The sequence below is a fragment of the Perna viridis genome, chromosome 5 (assembly GCF_037379345.1).
Source record: "Perna viridis isolate PV_CMFRI_1.1 ecotype Kerala chromosome 5, ASM3737934v1, whole genome shotgun sequence".
Lineage (NCBI taxonomy): Eukaryota > Metazoa > Mollusca > Bivalvia > Mytilida > Mytilidae > Perna > Perna viridis.
In genome coordinates, this window is record NC_142449.1 from 21913047 (window position 1) to 21937607 (window position 24561).

The 24561-nt window shown below is 32.6% G+C and overlaps 1 protein-coding gene across 1 annotated transcript in view; it reads left to right on the top strand.

Moving 5' to 3' along the window:
• The window catches only part of LOC148616510 (serine/threonine-protein kinase SIK3-like), a 39095-nt gene that overhangs the window by 11054 nt on the left and 3480 nt on the right, over positions 1 to 24561 (top strand). The window contains exons 5-15 of the mRNA XM_088583616.1: positions 1298 to 1422; positions 1780 to 1903; positions 2449 to 2681; positions 3706 to 3868; positions 7365 to 7483; positions 8401 to 8719; positions 9718 to 9827; positions 10323 to 10435; positions 10669 to 10823; positions 11673 to 11881; positions 13544 to 13627. Of these exons, the coding sequence (XP_088439742.1) occupies positions 1298 to 1422; positions 1780 to 1903; positions 2449 to 2681; positions 3706 to 3868; positions 7365 to 7483; positions 8401 to 8719; positions 9718 to 9827; positions 10323 to 10435; positions 10669 to 10823; positions 11673 to 11881; positions 13544 to 13627 (1754 nt within the window). The remainder of the gene's footprint in view (positions 1 to 1297; positions 1423 to 1779; positions 1904 to 2448; positions 2682 to 3705; positions 3869 to 7364; positions 7484 to 8400; positions 8720 to 9717; positions 9828 to 10322; positions 10436 to 10668; positions 10824 to 11672; positions 11882 to 13543; positions 13628 to 24561) is intronic.

Genomic DNA, 24561 nt, shown 5'->3' on the forward strand with positions numbered 1-24561 from the left:
AATGAAAAGGGGTTTCAACCCATTTTTGGCTTTCCGTTCATCCCTTCAAAACTAGTTTTTAGGGCATAAATTTCAAACACCTTCATAGACTTTAATCAAACTTACACAGTTGATGGAATATGAGGTACATGTAAGGAAGATACCTATCGATTTTGGGGTCAGTAGATCAAAGGTCAAGGTCATACATACTTAATGAAATATAATTTTTGGACTGAAAATGGGTTTTCTTGGGTTAATTTTTGAACACCTTCGTAGACTTTCATCAAACTTACACAGTTGAAGACTTATTATGTTACAAAGACACCTATTGATTCTGGGGTCAGAGGTCTAGGTCTTGTGTACATTTTATACTTAAGGAAATGGAAATTGGTTTCCGGGGCTTTACTTTTGAACACCTTCATAGACTTTCATAAAACTTATACAGTTGAAGGTTTATGAGGTTAAGGAGACACTTAATGCTTTTGGAGTCAGTAGGTCAAAGGTCAAGGTTACACATACTTAATGAAATATAAATTTTGGGCCAGAAATTGGTTTCCTGGGTATAAATTTGTAACAGCTTCATAGACTTTCATCAAACTAATTAGTCAAAAATGTCAAACCCTTTGCAACTTCATTATGTTTGCCATAAAAAATCTTTATTGAAAGTTCAAGGTCAAAGGCCCAACATTTTCTAAATCTACCTTTAATATAAATTTTAAAACTTTGACATTGTACCAGTAAACATTCCTTTTCATTACTAATGCAATGTCACTTTTGTTGCAAGGTAGGAGGCCATGAAACAGTTCTCTTGTTTACAATTATTTGATGGATAGTCACATTTACCTGTCTGCACAACTGCTAATTGTTTGATTTAATTATTTTATATTTTGCTAACACCTGAATTTTTATTCATTGAAGAATGATATTGGTCGTAAAAAATGAAAGTATTTGATTTTAATCATTATCAATTTTATGGCCAGGTTTAGGGGTACATTTTTTCACTTTTAACATTATTTTTAAACAAAAGTGGGAAAGTCTTGTCTATTATGAAAACAATATGGCAAACCATATTTTGTTAATGAAATGAGAATATCAGAATGATACTTTTTATTTAGTAGGGTTCCTCTTTATGAAGTTGCTCTATGGCCACTCTCTTTTATTGTAAAAAAGTATGTGATATGTCTCTTTATCAGCATTGATTTATGCAATCATTTGAGACCAATGTTGCCAGTTTAGGTTTGGAGCCTCCTGTTGGAAGACTACATTCCAATCACAAGGTATACCTATTGAAAATTACATGTTGCTTTCTTTTTTTCAGATTTTGGTTTTAGTAACTACTATGTGCAGAACTCCTTTTTAAAGACCTGGTGTGGCAGCCCTCCCTATGCAGCTCCTGAGTTATTTGAAGGCAAAGAATATAATGCTCCTAAAGTTGATATATGGGTAAAATATTCAGTTACTACAAATTAAGTTGATTAATCAAATTAAATCAGAAATAGAGATCAGCATGGTCCTATATTCACTAATCAATGCTAATATAAAGTAGTAAAATTCTACAAATAATGAAATAATGTGTTTTACTGAATTTTCTGTTTAAAATCTGAATTTTTATTGGTTTAGAGAGAAAGTTCCAACAATATTTTATTTGAGAGTAAAATATTTTTGAAATGTTTTAATTTGAGGAATATGCTTGATGCCAAAAATATGTTTTGGATTCAAATGCTCTCATAAAAATACATGAGTCATACATGTAGTTTAATGTATATGCTTAACTTTGAAGATATGCATGCATTTTTTCAGAGTTTAGGTGTAGTGCTATATGTACTGGTATGTGGTGCCCTTCCATTTGATGGCAGTACTTTACAGAGTTTGAGAAATAGAGTACTTAGTGGCAAATTTAGAGTTCCCTTTTTTATGTCAACAGGTAAATTTTCATTGTCCTTTGTTTTAATGGAAGTTTATTGCAGACGTTAAGCTTCTTGAAAAAAGCAGAGAGAATTTTGCCTTGAAATAACACCTTAGGATGTTATTACCAAGTCCTTGCTATTTTCAATTAATTTTTACTGCAAAAGTTTGTAATTCAACTTATAAAAAGTATATGCCAGGGAACAATAACATGAAAATACATTTATCTTTAAAATATTATGGTGTGTCTGCAAACAATGGACACAATTTCATTTATGTTTGAAACCCTGATTATTCAGTGAATAATCTGGATATTATCAGAAGTGCTAAAGAATGCAAGGTGTTATTTCAAGACAAGTGCATTAATCATTCTTGGCTTAAACGATATCACAGAAATCCTTCACAAGCAATCTCTTTCAGACACAAGTGTTCAATATAAGGGCAGATTCGGGTTTGTAAGTGTTCTCAATAACATTTTAAAATTTCTTGATGGCAAGATTTGTTTGCATGTAATTTAATCATACCTAGTTTATTTTAATGACAATCATAATTTGCCTCTTTTAGAGTGTGAACAATTAATAAAGCAGATGCTAACTGTAGATCCTAATAAACGAATCTCAATGGAACAGATTATAAAACATAAATGGATGTTAATCTCTGGAGATGATAAAGACTTTGATGCTTTAATCTTGGAAAATAATCGGCCCTCAGATGTTGACCCTGATCTCGAAAATCTCAATGAACATATCATAGCTCAAATGGAAAGTATACAACTCAACAGAGATCAAATTATTAAGGTAATGTGTTATAAAGTGATGCTGTATTGGTGATGGTATTTATGCCCCAGCCTCAAGATAAATCTTGTAATACAGTTTACAGAAATTTTTATTTGATAGCTAGGCTTTATTTCCTGATTTTATAGGCCCAACACCATTTTTTCACACAGGGGCTTTAGGCTGTCACTTTACCATGAAGACTTGATCATTAGTATTTTCTGTATTGTACTTTTTTCAGGATAAATCATTCAATGATTGCAAAGATGTATGAAAAAATTATTGATCCAACAAAAATTTAAAAGAAGAACTGTGATATCTTTCAGTTTCAGGTTTGCCTGTACCATTTTTAACAGGATTTTCCAAAAGAAAAAAAATTGGTATCAGTTTGGGGACAAAAGGCAACCAGGCAGGTGGCTGCCAAACTTTTTCCATTCAATAACTTGAAAAGTACCAAACCAATTGCTTTGAAATTTTAATATATGATGACTGGGGTGACCAAATATATATCAAGTTTGATTTTTCACAAATATTGGTTTTTCTTTTCCATGTGGCAGCCATTTGGTTGCAGAAATGGGTATATCAAGCCTTTTCTGTTTAATAACTGGAAGAGGATTTTGTTGATTGCTTTCAAATTTTAACATGATGTTTGGGATGACAAAATAAAGGTCAGGTTTGGTTTTCCAGAATTTTTTTTTTTTTTCATTTCCCAGTGGCAGCTAATTTTGTTGCGGAAATTGGGACTTTGAACTTAGAAACAAACTTACATTTTATTACAGGTTTTAGAAGAAATTGCATCGTAATGATAAAGACTTTACAATATTACAAATAGTTTATCTAAGACAATTCCTGTGTCACAAATCACCATTATAGGCATGTTACATAAATATAATAATTTAGTCGACATTGGTCAACCTACTTAGGGAAGCAAATATATTTGTGCAGCAAAATCAGGCTTGCTGTCTCTTTTGACAGCTTCTTTATCATAATTATTGTATTTTAACCTCATTTGAACATCTTAATAGATCTTACCGTACTTTTCTTTCAGTCTGTTAAAGAACAAGCATATGACTACCATAGTGCAATATATCATTTACTGCTAGATAAATGTAAAAAGCATCCGAAGTCAAATATACAAAAAACATTAGTGCCACAGAATTTGCCCCTGGCTGTAACATCAGAGAGAAGGTCCAGTATAACTACAGGTGTTGGTAAGTAGTCTAATGATGATAAGAGCAAGTATAACAGCTTACTCAATGGAATGGAGTTGAATGACCATTACCTGATGAACTGCCTAGTTGACTGAACAATTGAAAGGATTCTAGATTTCTATTATTCCATGGGTATTTGAATCTATCTCTGAATTTTAAATATCCTTCTCAATAGGCAACTTAAGGAGGTAGACCTAGGGTAAGGGACATAACTTATGAAGTCAGTGATATGTTTATATCATATTCAATTTCACCAAAGGCTATCAAGCTTTCATTTGACACAGAATGAAATTAATCTAAGTTACTTTGATGCTTACATGACATTGATGTAAAATACTGAATAGAAACGTTCCAATGATTTTTAAAGAGTTGTGTCCCTTACACTAAGTCTACCTCCTTTAATAGCCTAGGCAGTTCATCTTGTCATTCAATCAAGGGAAGATCATCTTTATTACTGGTAGGTTTTAGTTGCTATAACAACTGAGAGACTTTCTTGTGATTAACTAATTTTATATAGATCTTAGCAACAATGTAATAGGAAGACCCTGTGTTGCATCATTCACATTCAAAAACCAAAATTAGATTGAAGTAAGGTTAAAAAAACATGCATTATTATATGTCTTTCTAAATGAAACATATTATGGCATACTGTTGTCTGTCCATCTGTTGTTCACACTTCTCACAGTTACTCTTAAATTTCATGAAACGTTGTAAAATTGTTTCTTTCTATAGATGTATGCTCCCTTTCAATTTTTAATTATTTTCTAATTTATAGTTTTTGAGTATGGTGCTTAATTCATACAAAAGTATGGTAATTTCCTTCTTTCAGACAATAACTCTGAGCAATTTCCAGCAATTTTTTTGAAATTATGTATTACAGTCGACTCCACTTAATCGCATATCGCTTTATTGCATATTTCGGTTATTAGCATAATGTTCTCCTGCACAAAACCATTTCCTATTATTCTATTAGGGAAAAAATCGCTTATTTGCATAGGCCTTGGAGGTGCATTTCGGTTTATTGCATAGAGAATTTTGCCTCGTCCAGGTAAAGACAGGTTTTCCCAAATTCTATTTTAAGCCTTCGGGTCATAAATATGTCAATCATATTTATTGTTGTAAAAACTAGATTATCATCAATCAGGAGGTGTTAATGGATTAAAAAAATCATGGACATCAAAGACAATATAAATGATTTCTAATTACATTAAAATAAACAAGCACCTAGGTGAACAATGACTTCTGACGACATGCCGAACATCACCTTATGATGCGGCTTGAGGTTCGGCTTGGGGTATTTTTTGTCCCTATTTAAATTCTTCCGACTACAAATGATTATCAATGTAAATTTAATTTTCTTTAATGAGCTGAACAGTTTTGAGTGAGCTTGGGTTACTAGGCATAAATATTATACGAAAATTAAAAGTCATTCATTCAGTACAATGTCTAATGAAATTCAACTACCCTAAGGTGCCCCATACTATCTACACTTAATAGGAATATATTGAGGTCAATGACGCGTATAATACACAACTATCAGTGTACAATGAACAGAGGAATAAAAACACACAGACCATTTCAAAAGCCCACAAACTACAAACATTGATGAATATTACACTGAATCCTGGCTGAAATATGAAATATGGGATTTGCTTTCGTAGAAAGGTCAGGAAATTACTTGACTATTTATAGATGAGAAACACGTGGTTTTACTTATAAATACACACAATGTAAAGAAGGTCAATAAACAAGACAAACACAATATATATTATTATTTATTGATAAAAGAACAATACAATGAGAAGGTCTATAACAATTAAATACCAGATCAGAAATGTTGAACAGTGATATCCCTGGTTGATCCACAGTATCGTCGTCTTACCTGAACTCACACTTCCGGTAAAACCGTAATTTCGGATATAAGAATAGCCCTGTTATTTGCATAATTTTTACTGGCAAATAGGCTATGCAATTAAGCGGAATCCACTGTACAAGGATTGGCATATCATGTGCAGATGGAGATGCCCTGTATTTATGTATTTGTATCAATTGATTATTTCATGTCACATTTCAATGGAAATCTATCATGAATCTCTTCTGACACCAAATTCCAAAATCAATGATGACCACTTAAGGTCTCACTAACTACTTCTAACGTTTCCATTACTTTACATGTTAAAAAAGTAATTTTCAAAGTTTCACTGTGAATTCCCAGGACAAATGACATCTTAAAGTTGCATACCATTGCGAAGCTTGGAAAACAAGGCTTCCAAAATCATCATGCTAATGGTACGATGATTGTAGAAATTCTTCTTAAAATTTACTTGAATAAATAATACTGAAAATCCACATTTTCACCTTTTCTGCTAATTGACAGCATGGAGGCAAATTACTCACATATGTCAACAATATTCATACACTTTTGTAGTTAATTACATATATGATTTTAAAGTACACATTCTCTGCTTTATTTTGACTACTTTTAATCATGATACACACAAATAATGCACTTACAATGCATATGTCTAGGTTCAGTGTGTTTTTCGTACTACATAGGGGTGGTGGCCATTTGACCCGGAAGTGGTTAGTGAGACCGAGTTATCTCCGCTGGGAATGGATTTTTTTTTTCAAAATTTGTTTTGTAAGTTGTGTGCAGCCTTCATTTCTCATTGGAATTGATCAAATTGAAAGTTTGCTTACATGAATTTATTATTTCCCATACTCAATGAGTGAGTGGCGTATTGGAATCATCTTGTCTGTCAGTCCATCTGAATTTTTTCACAGTTATTTGGCTCCAAAAGAATGGATTGATTTAAAATTTTGTGTTAGGTTTTATACAGATTGGGTATACATTGTAAGCAATTTTGGATGCTGTCTAATATCAACTTCCTGTTTTGTGGGACTTTACCATAATTCACTACAGAATGATAAAGAATTTTTTTGTCACAAAAATCTTGGCTCCAATGGATGGATTGGTTTCAAACTCAGTGTGTTGCTATATGAAGATGGGGCATATGTTGAAAACGATTTTGGATGCTGCTTTATATCAGCTTCCTTTACAAGTCAGGTTATCCCTTGCATGACAACACATGCAGCTTCATGTTGAACTAGTTATTTTATTACCTCTTAAACTTAGCTTATATGCTATCATTTATATACAAGTTAAGTGTTACTTGTAACATTCACTACAGATTTTAATCTTCACAGAGTGCTTTAGGCATACTAGTATATTGAACAGAATTGCTGACATGAGGGTGACACAGGTCCAGACATGTTATTGGTTGATCTAAACTGGAGTAGATTGGGGACATGGAACCCTGTAACTTCATTTTCTCATTGTAAGGGAAATAATGTCTTAACGAATCATTGTACATTAAAACAGAAGAAAAGCTAAGAAAAAGACTGAAGATAAGTGTATAGTTAATGATGTAATTTATCCTGTTCTTACATTTGCCTACCAATTGATGATAAGTACATGTATATAAATTATTTGTAGTGATACCAGAAGTTCCAGCAACAGATATTAAAGACATTAAAGTGCCCCCCTTACCTGCAGCTGTTCCTTCACATGTACAATTTGTTACAGCACAGCCTGAGGAAAGTAACATTAGTGAGGTATGTGTACAAATAGGATTTCTCATACTACATGTGGATATATGACCTAATAATCAATTAAAAAAGATGTCCAGTTATTGTTGTCTATCACCTATCAAATAATCTCATCATGATTTTATTATGCCCCTACTTTTTAATATTTATTTAGTAATCATGCCAAATGTATGTCTATTTTCCATTCATCCCCAGTTGTCATCTGTTACTTTTCTGAAATTTTTAAATAGAATTCAATGAAACTTTCACATAATGACACTGTGCTCCTTCTTTTTGCATTTCCATCTGGATGGCTTATTTGACTTCATGATTATATTCCCCTGACATAGGGGGGGAACATATTATTTTTGTTCTAACTTTTATAATTCTTCTTCCCCATATACTTTTGTATGCATATCTTCTAAAGATGACCAAATGGATAAGAACCAAACTTGGCACAAAAAAAGGACTATATGCAGATGAAAAAAAATCACACAACATAGAGACTTGATACTTAGTTTTAAAAAAAAGGCACCACAAGAGTTTTCACTCAGCCATAATGAAAAATGACCACCATCAGTCACAAATTAAAAAAAAAATATGTAACAGGAGTATACAAATACAAAAAAATTTTACTCATTGAGTTGGTGGTGTATTTTGAATCACCTTATCCGTCATTCATTCCATCCTTCCACCCATTCCATCTGTCATTCTGTTTTTTTTTGTTTTTTTTTCAAACTTTATGAAAATTTCCTCAACTCTTCATGGATTGATTTTAGGTACTGTCTGTTTTATGTAGCTGGGACATATTGGTTACTGTCTTATATTAACTTTCTGTTATGTGGGATTCTGCCATTTTTCACTATTTGGACTGAGTTGGGGTATACCGAACAGGACAATGCATACAACTTAGTTGTTTTATACAAACCCCTAATTCTTTTCAGTCTGATGACAGCAGCTCCCATAGTTCTGATTCTGAGGCAGAAGAACCTTCTCCAGAAGCCCTTGCTAGATACCTTGCCATGAGGCGACATACAGTCGGTGTTGGTGATACTCGACATGAAGTTCCAGAGGATGCAAGGGTTAAACTTGCCAATCACCAACCGATTATTGCTATGCCTCAACCCAATCTACTGATGCCATTTAGTTTCTTGCCTCACATCAATCTGCCACAGACAAATCTACCCCAAAATGATACCATGCAAACACTGCCTGTTGGTGGGGAACAGCATTTACTGCAGCCTCCTAGTATGATGGGTGCAGGTTTGTATCAATTGACTGCTTTAAAAAAAAATTGTACAACCAAACCAATTTTGTGGCTGTAAAATGGTATTGGGCTGTTGTCCATGTGATCCTAAGACGTGGTTTTCTTGCAATAACTTGAAAAGTATTTTATGGATCATTTTCTAATTAGATGGGTTAATTTTTGTCACATTTAGTTTAGACATATTTATTAAGCAAATTATAGGTACAACAGAGCAATTACATTTATACTGTTTATGACTCGGATTTGGTGACAAGCTTGGTTGAGCTTTATCCAAAACCATCTCCTAAGAGTGTAACAATAGTTAAACAGTTTAAGTAGCAGTCTTTATAAAAATCAGATGGGAGGTGATTCATGCATGTCAAAAACCCACCAACTTTACTTTTATTTTATATTAAGAATCATTTACAGACCTCATAACCAGTCATTTGGGTGTTGCACTTTTGAGATAAAATTTATATACATGTTGACTGTACGTGAAATTAGCACTTTGCAAGAGTTATCGTTCTTGATTTGCTTTGATTTGGTTGATTTTGGTGTGAGATGACTGTATGATTTTCTCAAAAGTACAGATCTGAATACAGAAAAGACTAATTGTACCTAAAAAGATAGCATCAGAAGACAGAAAAAAACATTGTTCGGTGGGTTTTTGTACACCATAAGTCACCTTACCATAGGCAGTGTCTGAATTTTACATTGACTGGTACTTAAATATGTATAGGTAATACAAATACAGCAAAATGTGTATAAAATAACCATTACATAACAGTTTAATTAGGAAAATTGAAGAATGCCACATTTACAGTCCTTTCATTTTTATTTTCATAAATAGCTTGTGGGCACTATGTATTCTTCCATGTCATACTCCTATAATTTTATTACGCATGCTGCTAATGAAAAAATCTAGAGATTGCTAGCACATGAATGAAATTTTACTGGGTTTCCTCACAGCTGATGGATAATGGAATTACGAACTTTTTAACTTACTCATTTTCAGGACTTGGTAGAAGAGCATCAGATGGTGGTGCCAACATTCACCTATTTAATCGTCAGATGTATGGCAACAGCCTTCCAGGAAGTCCAGGCAGTCAAGAAACACTTGCAACTGTAATTATAACTATTATCTTAGATTGCTTCTCTGGTTTTATCATTATTTTAGGTAGAGAAGTTGATTCATCACCAGTTTCAGGCCTTTTTTTGGGGTGAAAATGTGAACTTTCTACCTGATTCCTGCAAAGGACTTGTAAAAATGCTAACTGACTAATTGTTTTTTTGGCGTACATATTATTCATGTATTGTAGCATTATTATTTAAGTGAAGATATACTACTTATAATGGAATAAACAAATTAAATTTGAAACATTAAAGGGTTTATGTATTATTTCCCTGGGTATATACAAGTGTTATTGGTTTCTAGAAATAACTAGAAAAGCATTTGATATAGACCTCTCAAATTTAGCTTATTGACTCTTTTCAGAAAGTTAAGGGTCATGCATAGCACTGTGTTGCTGATTTTAAAGTTATTTATTGGAAATTCTCCACTGTAATATATCTAGATGTGTTATTTTTGTTATTGGATAACTCTCTTCTAATTTTTTTCAGTCTCCATTGTCACCAACTGGTTTACCTTTACCCACTCCTCCTCTGCATGGCTCTGTAACAGTTGAGGAGGAAGAAGGTTCAGATCAAGAACCTGACCCAGATGCAGTTCAGAGGTTAGTTCTGATGGCTTTCATTTAATGATTAATTTATATATGCAACTTTTTAATCACTGAGCAGTGTTTAATTTCTGCAAAAAGTTCTAAAAATTTTCAGAATGATATCTTTAACTTTATGGAGGAAATCCTTACACTACATTCAGTGTTTAATGATTTAATGTGTCAGATTTTACAATTTGAAAATTCTGGAAAAGAACAATCTGAAAATCTATAATAATTATATCTCACAGGTATCTTCAGAACAGAGGTCACAGTAAAAGGCATACATTAGCTTCAAATCCAATAAGAGAAATTCCTGAAGAATTACAAAGGAAGCTATCGCTACAGCAACCGTTGAGGTCTGGAAGAAGAAGTAGTCACTTTCAGCAAGATAGACAAGTCACAGGTTTGTCATTCTATTGCCCTCTTGACTTAGCTATGTCATTATGGGTATGGTTATCCTTCAATAAACTGTTTTTAAGTGTTGATCTCTAAGAATCAAAATGTGTACATACGTATCAAAAACCAACAGATCTGACAATATATTTTAGCTCAAGGGTTTCTTCTGTTTGAAATGACCACTTTTGATTTCTGCATCACTTGATATATTTGAATATTTGTCATCAGAATGCTTCAAAATTGACATCATTATCTGCCCTTGAAATGTAGTGTTCTTTTTAGTGCATTACAATGAAATTATAACTCAGTTAACCATACAATATTGAATTTTTTGTCATTATTCCTTGGTGCTGATTGTTAAAATAGTCAAATTACACTGTCTAAGTTTTTTTTTTTTGGTGTTTCATGCCATGTTTCATTAACTGCCTGGTTTTTACAGTGACTTTTGTCTGAATATAGCTAAAATATTGCTGCTCGGACTTTAAACCCCAACAAACAAACAAAACAATTTACAGGGACTGACACTGAGATGTGTTTTTAAATGTTGATTCTTTTAACCAATGAATTACATACAATGGGTAATGAGCAGACCAATTTACTGTCCTTCTAAAACAAATAAAAATACACATTTATAATAGTGTAGGTTTTGAGTGTTTATTTTCTACGTTTACAGCGATGTTAGTGTAAAGTAAAATTGGTTGTATTATTTAAAATAGTTTTGGTTACTTCAAAAACTTCCTTGCTATCAAATCTAAAATAATCAAGCAAAACACAACCGTATTGCATCCAGATCTAATTATCTTTATAAGTTTTTGTTATATTCAATTGAATTTTTATTATTAACTTTTTATTCTAGCTCCAAATGCATTACGAGAAACTAACTCTTTACATTTACCAAATGAGAGATTTTCCCCTGTTCGGCGAGCAAGTGATGGTCTACCAAATCTCAGCAAGTATCAGTCACATTTGGAAAAGATCTACAATCAGACATTGCAGCAGTCTTCTTCTAGAAACAGCAGTTCTACTAGTCTTAAACAACTACAGCATGAGTGCCAAGAATTACAAGTATCTACCTACATTCTAGTATAGATAAATAGAAAAAAATTAACTCCAGGAAAATACATAGATTTTAACCTCAAAAATTTTTTAAGTGGTTCGATTTCCCTTTTAAAATTTTGCTGGAGGCAGAAGATTTGTCAAGGTTTTATTTCGGTGTAGACCTTATTTGAACTTAAATTCAGTTTCACTGCAAAATTCTTCTGACCTCCCATTTGATTCCCTGAAAGATGACATGGAATGTTTCCTTGTATTACAATAATAGTAAGTAATGGTCTTCACCAAACGTTCAGTAGGTAAGCAGGAGATGGTTGAATTTGTTATGAAATATTGAGAGGCTCCAACCTACAGCCGGAGATATAAGACCTCTGGAAAGACATAATGGGGTTATGACTTATTAAGAAGGAATTCATGGGCAGAAACAATTTTATTTGTGGAAATATTTTCTAACTTGATTTGATTTTATTCCAAATTTCATGATAACTTTACACTTTACTTTAGGAAGTATGTGTACATACTTGTATAAATAGACAATAGTAAATAGTGTATTGACTTAAAATAAAAACAATAAACAGATGAGTCTTAGAATTTCGGATACTTTGCAAAATGTTTTTTTCCATACATGTCGATTTGTATACCGTTTTTAGCTCACCTTACTTGGTTGTCATCGTCGTTCGTCGTTGTTAACAATTTTTGGAACTCTTCTCCTCCAACACTACATGACCAATTGGAACCAAACTAGGTATGAATGTTCCTTTGGGTATCCTGCATAGAACTGATGTGGGGATTTTAAGCCAATATCTTGAAAACTATAATAGAAAGAAAGAAATTTTCAATGGCTGAATTTTACAGTTTTCAGCCAATATCTTGAAAACTATAATAGATTGAAAGAAACTTTCAGTCGCTGAAATGATCCTTATGATAGTCCTACCAAAGTTTTCTTGAGTCAAAATTTTTGGACAACACCGTGTTAAATTTATTGCCCTTGAAATGCAAACTTTAACCAGATGAGCGATTCAGGCTCCTGGGAGCCTCTTGTTTTATTTCTTGTCAATGAAATGTTGCAGTTTTTATACTGAAATCCTAATCACTTTTTAAATCAAGTTTGTACATATGTATATAACATGTTGATTAGATTGTTTCCCCTTAAGTGGCCCCCGATTGTGGCAATACACTAAGCAGGTTGTTAATGCAAGGGCAGGAAAGTAGGCGGGGACAAAGTGTTCATACTGTCACTGACTGTGTATCAATAAATATACTGTCAGTTCATTTTGGTTGCTCAAATAGAATGATTGCAGTATAATCCACATTTATGTCTTACTAAATTCATTATCTAGCAAAAAAAGGATTGGATTTTACGCAACTTCTCATGGTAGAATATAATGTTTACAGAATATATGAAGTTCTAAAGATGGGACAGAAAATTTAACTTTTATCCAAATTAGGAGAGATGTAATGTCCTGACGAGACATTCAAAACTAGCATATTCTGTTTATCAGTGATGACATTTAACATAACATTGTCATTGAAAATTGCTGATATTTTTCTGTGTCACTACAATAGACTAAGATAGAAAATATAAGACAGCTAGAGCATTGTATGATCAATTAAGTTGCCAATAAATACATGTAGGTTTAGACTTGTGTGTATTGATGAAACTGATTATTTCAGAATATTGTTGGGAGTCGTGATCCTATGAAGGAATCTGAACTTCAACAACAGCATACATTACACAGACTTCATCAATCATTACAGGTATGTCTAATGTACTGATGTACCAGAGATTAATAGATTAAAATAGATACAGGTAGATGTCATCAGATAGTTCATCTAGATTCTGGTTAAAGGGATGATTAAAATTTATTTTTTGTTTAGTATTTGTATGGCTTGGTCTTGCTTGAATTATGATTGTAAGTAGTTAATTAGAATGCCTGAATTTACAAAGTCAAAATCGATTATTGTCCTTTGTAAAATTTTTGCTGACTATAGCTTTAGGTAAATACAAGGCAGAAAAATCTAAAAAAATAATTAGATATATGTTAAGAAGTTTTAATTTCAAGGAAATTGATTCTAATCAAAGGGTGTAAAAGAAATTCTATATTTGCTACTATTCATGGGTTTACATACTACTTAACATAGAATATCCAAGCCTCCAAAGAAGAAAATAATTTCTAGATTATGAACTAATACTTTGCATTTAATGATCATAAAAATGTTTTTTTTGTATCACTATTTTTTTTATGCATTATGTGTATTTTAGTTTCTGTCTAAACATATATTTGTGGTTTCATGAACAAAGCAAAAATGCTGCTGGTGAGAGATTACTCCTTGAATCATGTATGCATAAGGAGGTGGACCTAGGGTATGGGACATAACTCTGGAAACATATGTTTGTATCATATTGAATTTCACCAAAGCCTATCAAGCTTTCATTTTGAACAGAATGAAATTTGTCCAAGTTAACTTGATGCTTATATAAGATTTATGTAAAATGGTGAATACAAACATTCCAACGATTTGTAGGAGTTGTGTCCCTTATGTAGGTCTACCTCCTTAGATTAACAAACTTTGTTTAAAATTGATATTTTGGTATTGTGCAAAATTTTAAAAATAAAAGAAAGCAGGTCCCAGTTTGACCAGAAATTATATTTTTATCTATAGATTGTTTACTTGTTAAATTTTTTACAAAAATTACCAGATACATAAATTTTTATAAATATTGGCCCTTTTCTGCTAGTTTTAAGAGAAGGCTAACTTCATTCTTCTGTGAGGAAGATGCAACACTTTCCCATAATCAATTGTTTTAAAAAATGTGGCATCATCATCATGGAAGTACCATGTGAGCATGTTTGGAAAATTGGCATGAAATGGGTCTATTAAGCAAATTCTGATTACACATGAGTAACACACCAAATATTATATAGTGAAACTTCTCCAAACCGGCGGCCACCACTGGGACAAGAAAAAATGGCCGGTTTATAGAAGTGGCTGGTTTTGTGAAAAATAACAATGCATTCTAAGAGCTGTTTCCATTAATGTGATCTATAACTTTACACCTTGTCAGTTTGTTGGTCAAGACATGTTTAATACAAACTCAAAACTTTTGGCCTTTTATACATTTCAAAGCTTGCATCATTTGTAAATGATTTGAATTTACAAACGGTACTGCGGACAAAATAATGTTCATGGTTTTGAAAGAATGTGTATTAAAAAGATCAAAGGGCTGTTGATGGTAATTAATTATTTGTATTGTTTTCGTAGATTACCTATCAACAAAGTCTAATAATTTCACCCCTATGTTGTTTTGGCTTGAGTACAGGTCACATTAATTGACAGTTAAAAGATCGTAAAGATCGTACTATTAAATGAACCCGGTTGCCTGATGTGTGTACACACCAATTAATAGCCAACTAGTGACAAAATGTAATGTCTGGATTAAATTTGTTGTTTAAACTACTGTCCCCTTCAATTATCATCTGTGCACTGATGAAATGCAAACCGGTCAGTGAATGAATTATTAATTACGTAGTATTACGTAATCATATACAGTTTTGTTGACACATTTATTACTGGTGAACAATAACCGGGCGGCCGGAATTGAGAAGTTGTTTTTATTTGAAATATATAACTAAAACTGTGAACAACCGGCCAATGTATGGTTTTAGGGGGTGGCCGGTCTATTGAAGACAAAACACACAGGTTTTAAGGTATATCAGCCGGGACTTTTGAAAACGGCTGGTTTGATGGGAACACTGGTTTTCTGAGGGTCCGGTTTGGAGAAGTTTCACTGCATTTAGTATTTTGAACTATTTTGTGGATTTTTTTCACAGATTGATGCTGTTTACAATTTTTTTCAACTTTTAGATGCTTTGCAATAAAAAGGACTCTAGAATTATTTCAACTCATTATATCATTTTTATAAGAGGAAACTATAGTATATTTGAATTCATCAAACCACAATGATGTTCTTTCTGTGCATTTACAATATATACTTCCATAATTTTTTGTTATGTGTGCATTATAAGCTGTGTGATTTTGTTTGAAGGAGTATGAATCAATCAACAAAAAGTCTTTTCCTAAGTATTTGTGATACAGGTTTGTGTTAAATTGTCTCCCTTTGTGTATTGCATTCTGTATGATACCTTTTTATCGCCTTTAAGATCAAGCCTTTAAAACTCTCAGTGATTAGACTGTTTAAGATTTTTGCACTACTAAGTTTAACTTATTTTAATAATATTGATTTAAATGACAAAGTAAGAAAAAAGTTCAAGTTTTCAGTAATGTTCAGACTTTTTATCTCACCTGAACCTCAGGTCCTTTCTGCTTTTTTAACAACTCCTTATCCATAGTTAACCAAGGCTACATGCAAGATGTTGTAGATAATCACCCATGATTAAAGTTAAGCATGAATGTGGAAACAGCCCATGGTAGTGTAAACTTATTCATCGACCAACTGTAGGGGCTTTTCGCACCTCTTTTAATAATATTTGTACTCCAAGTTGAGGGTGTTGGCAGGGCTTATTACATAAAATTTAGTTTTATGACATAGTTGAAAGTGGAAGTAATACGATTCAGACATGACAAATATGTGGAAAAGAGTGATAATTGGTTGTAGCTGATTATGTCATTAATATGTAGAATGCCTTCCTTCTAAATCTGTTGAAGCATCCTTAACTTCATATATAACCCTGTTTCTACCATGCAGAATGCAATACCTTTTACTGCTTTTAGCATGAAATGATCTGAAGGCATGATTTAACTATTTCATCCTATTGGTGATAAGGATCTTAATTATTCAGAAATTTGTCAAATCAGTCTTTGAGTCTGAAGTTTCTGTGTTGTTTTTTTAAGTAGTTTTTTAATATTAATATGTTAATAAGATGTTTTGAAATGGCTGAAAAAATCTTGTAATATCATGGCTAATTTTTGAATTGTAGCTACTTGGGCGTTAAACACCAAACAATCAATCAAGGTAATTTAATGGGGATGTCATTGATCTTTATAAGTTAGGTTTTCAGACAATACTATGGGTTTAAGTGGTTGATATTGTATCACATGCTTCATTTCCATAAAAAGATATGTTGTGATTGATTTTGGTTTTTCAAGAACTAGAAGTTCAAAATAGCATTTTATATGTTTGTATAAATTGCTAATTTCTTCACAAGTTCAAACGGGGTTCAGTTTAATTAGAGACTTGTGAGGTTCTTTGATTTTTACGCATTCTAGTAGTGTTTTTTTTTTAGATTTTGGGTCATGTTTTCAAGTTTGTCCAAATTATGGTCCAAAAATTGAACATTATTTTATTTTATAAACAATTGAATTCTTAATGTTCATTGTTATACTGAATTTAATAGTATACTTATATTTTTAAAAATATTATATGTTGTGAAGTGGCTCAAATTAAAAGTAAATAAGAATAATAAATTAGTGAACAGTAGCCACATTTAAACGTTAAAAGGAACTAAATACATGTAAAATATGAACAAAGTGTAAAAATGTGGAAAATGTGAGCCGAAATTTTCACCCTTACGACCTTTGTGAGGGGCCAAAAAGTGCTTACATTAAAAAAAAACTGATATTTTTTATTATTGAATTATTGACCCTGTTTTTTTAGCTTGTTCAATGGAAAGATCTATCATAAAGTTGAACAATTTCATATAAAATTGATTAGTTGGGGTATTTAACATTGTGTGACATAATAATCAACCTTCAAAAAAACCTAAGAATTCCAAAAGAAGCTTCAGACCTCAAAGCAATGTATTGGTTGTGGTTGATGGTAAATGTGGTATGATATTGTTGAGTTTCCCTTCGATTTAATGGTTTTAAATTAATACACATATATGAAGCAAATATATTGCTAATTTCGACATGCAGTACTCATGTAAAAAGGTCATTTTGTTCAGGTTGTTTAACTATATTGGTTATAAGATTGATTAAGACTTCCATCAATGAAAATATCAACAACAAAAAAATGACTTTTGGAATTGCACTATGCAAATTATAGACTTTGGCATTAGTCAACCAAGTAAGACCGTTTACTGTTGGACAACTCCTATGAAACTGCTAAAATAGAGTTTAATGAAATTTGAACACATTCTTCATCAAATGATACCATTGTTCACCTGATAATCCTTGTTAATCTGAATTACTTTTGTGTTTCCTTTTTCCTATTTAGCTTTTTTAGGAGGGGAATAGAGTTGTATGACAGTTTTTCAAGGTTTGGGGGGTATCCTTTGTTACTAATCTGCATTGATTGAAAATGTATGGTATGATATAAGTAAACTACCGCTACATTGTGAAAGCTTTTAGAAGCAATCTTACATAGTGATTGGTTGAAAGTATTTTGGGTTGTTAAGTTTGGATGCCACTCTTACTTTAGCATTTTAATTGAAATTAGACCTATTGTTCCTTTCAGCAACTGCATATAAGATCTAACCACACTTCATTCTGCTTCCTGTTCAGATGACCTTTTCAGAATCCTTGGGTTTTTCCCTTTGAATAATGCTTTCAGAATCATGAAAGATGAATTCTGATTGACTACTATGATAGGTCATCAGAACGGAAAGTTGAATGAAATGTTGTTAGATCATACATGCAGTGACTGAATGGAACAATTGATAGGTCTAATTTTATTAGATTGTTACTTTATTGGCACATCCACTCCGTTCTAACTAGACAACTGTCTATTAATATAAGTGTACTGTATGTTGTTTGTTTGTTTGTTGGGGTTTAACATCCGAGCAGCAATATTTCAGCTATATTCAGAGGATGAAAATGAAATGGATGATAAAATAAACATGAAATGATGATGAAATGAAAAAGGGATGGGACACAAGAAAAATTTTGATTGCCACTGGAAATAGGGAGAGGTGGGTAGGGTCAAGCAATTTAGCCTCCTGTGGCGGAGCCCTATGGTTCCTACTCCGGGAGAATACCACAGTAGGGTTCTTTAATGTGCAAGAAACGTGGCATCTTTCCCAACACGGTGCACCACTATGGTTTGCGGTCAGGTTTTCCGTATTATAGCCTGACAACCCCAGCATGTAACACGCCAGGGGTACCCCATTCCACCACCTGGGGCACACATCCCAGTTGCTCTGTGGGCAGAGCGCCCTAGCCCCGAGCTAGGGTTCTGAGCACTATTTAGTCACCTTTTACGACAAGCTTAGCGCTGCTGCAGGCCTATTCTTTTAACACCCGGACCTGCATGGGGCAAATGTACTGTAAGTTTGCATCAGGTTTAATTGGAATGATTTAAAATTCATTTTGCATCTTCAACATAGTTGTTCCTGTTCTTCAGAATGACTCATTTATATGTTATAAATGTTGTCATTTATTGTTTTTTATTTAAATTATACAAGGTTGGCCTTTGATATCCTCAAGAAGCATAAATATTTAAGGGAAAATTAAGTTGAGTTATTTTGGGAAAAAATTGTCCTAAAATGATACTGAGGGAATTAAAAAAGGACATTAAACTGAACTTTGTCTTTGTAATTATAGTATGTATAAACAGAATTTGGATATGGAATATTTGGAGCATGCCTTAGGGATATGTTTAGCATGCTTATATATATATATATGCTTTTTTCTATTTTTCATGTCTAGCTAGCATAATATGTTAGGAATACTTTTTATTGTCTTTATGTATTCTGTTAGATGTAGTATTATGTGACAGGCACGTTTTTTGTATCTTGGCTTTAATTTCATGTTGTAGAGTATTTAAATTAGTTAAAATAATCGTTGATTTGATTCTTGTTGCAAGACAAAGTGACAGTTTTTCTTTCATTAAGTTGGAGAAGCAGTAAAAGTATTGATTTTTTAAAATTCCTACCTATATGTACATGTATGTTTAGAATTACATGTATTCTGGCCAGTAGACACTATATAAGGTGGATGGTGCTGATAGTTTGTAGGTTACATATGGCAGTGTACTTCATAATCTGCATACTACAACTTATTCACTTTTTTTTTGCAATTGTTTACATTATTACAATATAATTTATAAATGAGAAAGATCAGATTCATACATATGGCACTTTACATAGATTTCAGCAATGTTTATTCAAGTGAGAGAAATACATTTTATTCAGAGAAACCCATTCTTGTTGAAATGATTCATTGAAGACTAAATAAATGACTCAATCACACTCCATTAACTGGCACTATTTTTCTGAATCGTTAAATATTCTTACAATTTTCATTTAATTCTGATTACTAACTATCAGTTTATGTTTATTTGTAATTGGTAATTTCAAGCTATGGACTGACAACAATTTGTCCTGACTTATTGAAAATAATAGTTTTTGTATTATATTTCATCATGTAGACACTATATTTTGTGTCCAAATTACTGATATATCTTTATTTTAGTTAAATCTCTATTATTTGAAGCAGTAAGAAAATGAAAACAGAGGAAATTGTGTATTTTTATGGCATCAGCACTGAGTAACAGGTGCTTGACTTTTGCTTTTGCTTCTGCACTCCTGTGACTTTATGACAGTTTTCCAGACATCGCGTTATAAATCCTGGTTTAAGGAGGTAGACCTAGGGTAAGGGACATAACTCATGAAGTCAGTGATATGTTTTATCATATTCAATTTCACCAAAGCCTCTCAAGCTTTCGTTTGAAGCGGAATAAAATTAATCCAAGTTAATTAGATGCTCACTTAAGATTGATGTAAAATGCTGAATACAAATGTTCCAATGATTTTTAAGAGTTGTGTCCCTTACCCTAGGTCTACCGTCTTAACCCACCATTGCCTTGGTTTCTAACTTTCTGGTTTCCACCTTGATTTTGCCATTTGTTATATAAATGTTCCTTTTTTGGGCTGTTGATCCTTCAGGATTAAAATAACGTATCTCACCAGTTCATCAGAGGAATTTCCTACTTTTTCTGAATGCCTCACAATTATAGTCTATATTTAATTCCTTTTAAATCAAATATCTCTTTCAAATTCAGTTAATATATTTCAGGCAGTTATTGAGCTAAACGGTATTCTATCTTAGCTGGAAATAAAATTAAGATCTAGTCTTTAAATCAATTGAAGATTTGAGGGACTTCTTTTTAGGTCTTGAAAGATGTTGGGTAAAAACTTCACATTTAAGTTAGTAAAATTTGTCTTTTGTAGAATGTGTAAAGAAACATTTAATGCATTAAGCATGTTCCAAATGTATTCAGAATTCAAATTAATAAAAGTGTCTATTTTCAAAAATCTTATTAATATCAGAGTTTTTTGGTGCACATTTTTCCATGTTCCCACTAACATAAACAAATGCTATAATCAGACAGAGCGAAAATTTCCACTAAAATTTGGAGTATTTGATCCTTCAAAAAAAGAATCCATTAGGAAATTTGTGTTGAAATATAACATCTCCTTTCCCCTTGGGACTGTTTACCTCAAATGGCCAATGTTTTCTTAGCAATACATCATGAAACAGTTTGACAAATTAAGCAGCTGTCTTTGTAAGAATCATGCAAAATCTGAAAAATGTGATACACCCCAAATAAGGCTAGATATTTTTATTTTTGTAATTAGGTGTTTTATGGGTATATACTATGAAATGTATAATAATTCATTTAAATCTGCCTGCTCTTAGGAGATTATCAACATGGTAAATACAATAGATTATTTACAGTTATCTCCCTTAATTTTGAAATCTACAGTGCATTCTATATAATTTTTATCTCCATCTTCATTAACAATTTTTCAAAACTGTTCTCCTCTGACACTTCTCAATGAATTGAAACCAAACTTCGTTTCTTGGGGTATCCTGCATAGATCTGGTATGGGGATTTTTGCCCGTCAAAAAATGTGACCATCATTACTTAAAATAGAACATAGGGGTCAGACAGTAGTTTTTGGTAAATATCTCTTAAACCATTAGGTTTAGCCAAATTCTGACTGGGTTCAAGTATGATGAGATCTATCTGTAGTCAGATTTTCATTTTAATTTGTTAAACCATGTTAGAGTTATTGCCCTTTTTTGACAATGTTATTTTTCGTGTTATTTCTATCAAAAATCATTTCTTCTGACACTACTTGACTAATTGAAATCAAACTTGGTATGGATGTTCCTTAGGGTATCCTGCATAGAACTGATATGGGGATTTTTGGTCAGTCAGAAGGTTTTCTCATACATCTCCAAAGCTGTTACCTTTAGCCAAATTCTTTTAATTGCCAAAATGATCCTTATTATTAGGCCATGGATCATAGTTGTCGAACAATTTGTCCTTGAAATATAAAAAATGACCTTTTTTTTTTACAATTTTCAGCCAATGTCTTGAAAATTGTGATTGGTAGAAAGAAACTTTCAATTGCTGATATGATCCTTACAATAAGGCCTACAAAAGTCTGTATTGGAGTGAGGTTGTCAGATGACTTTTTTTAAAAAGTTATTGCCCTTGGAAGGCGAAAAATGATGTTTTTAGCAGTTTCCAGCCTATATCTTACAAACTCTAATAGATAGAAAGAGACTTAATTGATGATAAGTCCTACCTAAGTCTTTTTGAGTCGAAATTGTTGGACATGTCTTTGTTAGAGTTACTGTAAGCATATTAATTTTCGTGGTGTACTAGTTTTCGCTATTTTTGGCAGTTGCCTGAAGAATGCAAAAATATATTCACATTACCAAGTCCTTTGACTTATCATTATGGTTTCCACAATTTTGAATAGAAGCATCGTCTTGTGTAGAGGTTGTATTATTCAATGCAATCAAGTATGATCATACTAAGGCTATCAGAAAAATGTATACAGTAAAAGCGTGTGGGTTATAATTTCTAAACTCATGATCTTGTATACATAATGATTTGTATCAATGGCCACAGAGTACCCGTCACACCAAAGAATAGAAATAAACACTGCACAAACATTCTATTTACAAAAAGAACAAAATATAATTGTCTAACACACACTACCGGTAATCACCAGGGACTGTCAATAAAAAGTTCTTCCGTAAACATGCGATTAAGGTGTCAAAAGTTATCTCTCCTATTAGCTACGGCTTGGGCAATTAAGTGAGTTTTTTCAATTTTATATAAGAATATATACACTGTTAGATTAAAATAACCATAGGAAACTAAGTATGTGGACTTGTCAATTTGTTAATGTCGTGTCAACAGCCATCATTAATTTATTGAAATATTAACGGTAAAATAACTGATCAAAAGAAGAATCACACACTGCCGAGGCTATTGAAAAACTTCATTTTCTTCGAATTTGAAAACCGCCAAAATTGATACCCGCGAATATGTTGATTTTTCAGAAACCACGAAAAATAGCTGCCACAAAAATCAATACATTTACAGTATTGCCCTTTGAAGGCAAAAATTTAACCAGGTGAGAGATTCAGGCTCCTGGGTGCCTCTTCTTAATTCATCAGGTAACGCCTAGAATTGGTTTGTTTGCTGTTGTTGGGGTTTAACGTCCGAGCAGCAATATTTCAGCTATATTCAGACAATGAACATGAAATGGATGATAAAATGAACATGAAATGAAAAAAAAAGGATGGGACACAAGGACAATAGGGTCGACAAATTTTGATTGCCACTGGAAAAAGGGGGGGGGATGAGTTAGGTCAGGCAATTTAGCCTCCTGTGGCGGAGCGCAAAGGTTCCTACTCCTATCGAATACCACAGCAGGGTTCTTTTACGTGCGAGGAACGTGGCATCTTTCCCAACACGGTGCACCACTATGGTTTGCGGTCAGGTTTTCCGTATTATAGCCTGACAACCCCAGCATGTAACACGCCAGGGGTACCCCATTCCACCACCTGGGGCACACATCCCAGTTGCTCTGTGGGCAGAGCGCCTAGCCCCCGGCTAGGTTTCTGAGCACTATTTAGTCGCCTTGTACGACAAGCTTAGGGCTGCTGCAGGCCTATTCTTTTAACACCCGGACCTGCACGGGGGCCTAGAATTGGGCATATTCATGAAATATAATATGTTGTTATTCATTATCTCTTTATTCAACTGAATTAAATCAAAGCATCATGTTACTGATTAATTTAAATGCCCATTACAGTGCCCCATGTTTATGTTTTGTTAAAATGTGAAATTTTAAGACGGCAAAAGTTTCCTCTCAAACTGTGAAAAAAGTCTATGCGAAAATTTCATGATATATGGTTGGTATGTACATCATGGAACTTCTCTTTTAAGGTTTAATTTGAGTGTAATTAAAAAAAATGTACGGTGTAGGAATAAATATTCTGTTAAAATAGTTTTTGAAAGTAATTTTGGGCAGGTTTTTAAATTTTTGAAAAAAGGTGAATTGAAACAAAATTTGTGAATGTGTGTGAAGTTGGATAGTATTTTAACTATTGATCTGCAGGTCATATCTTTGAAGTAAGTGTTGAGATTAACATTCAGTTTGAGCATTTGAGAAAAAAAACAATTCTAACTTAAATGGGAAAAGCAAATTTATTATAACAGTTTTAGTTTACTTCACATTAACCTTTATAACTGACGATGTATTTCACTATTTTCACAAGTATCGAAACCTCCAGTGTTCACATCACTTTGATAGACCATTCCTTTTGACTAATGCCTAGTGTTTATCATTTCAGTAATTTTGTTATTACCTTTCATCCTTTATTGTGCTGACTTTTGGTATGTGACTTACATATCTATCTACTTCACTGACTTTTGACCTTTGTTTATTTCTTAAAATAAGACCTTTCCAGATTTTGTTTTC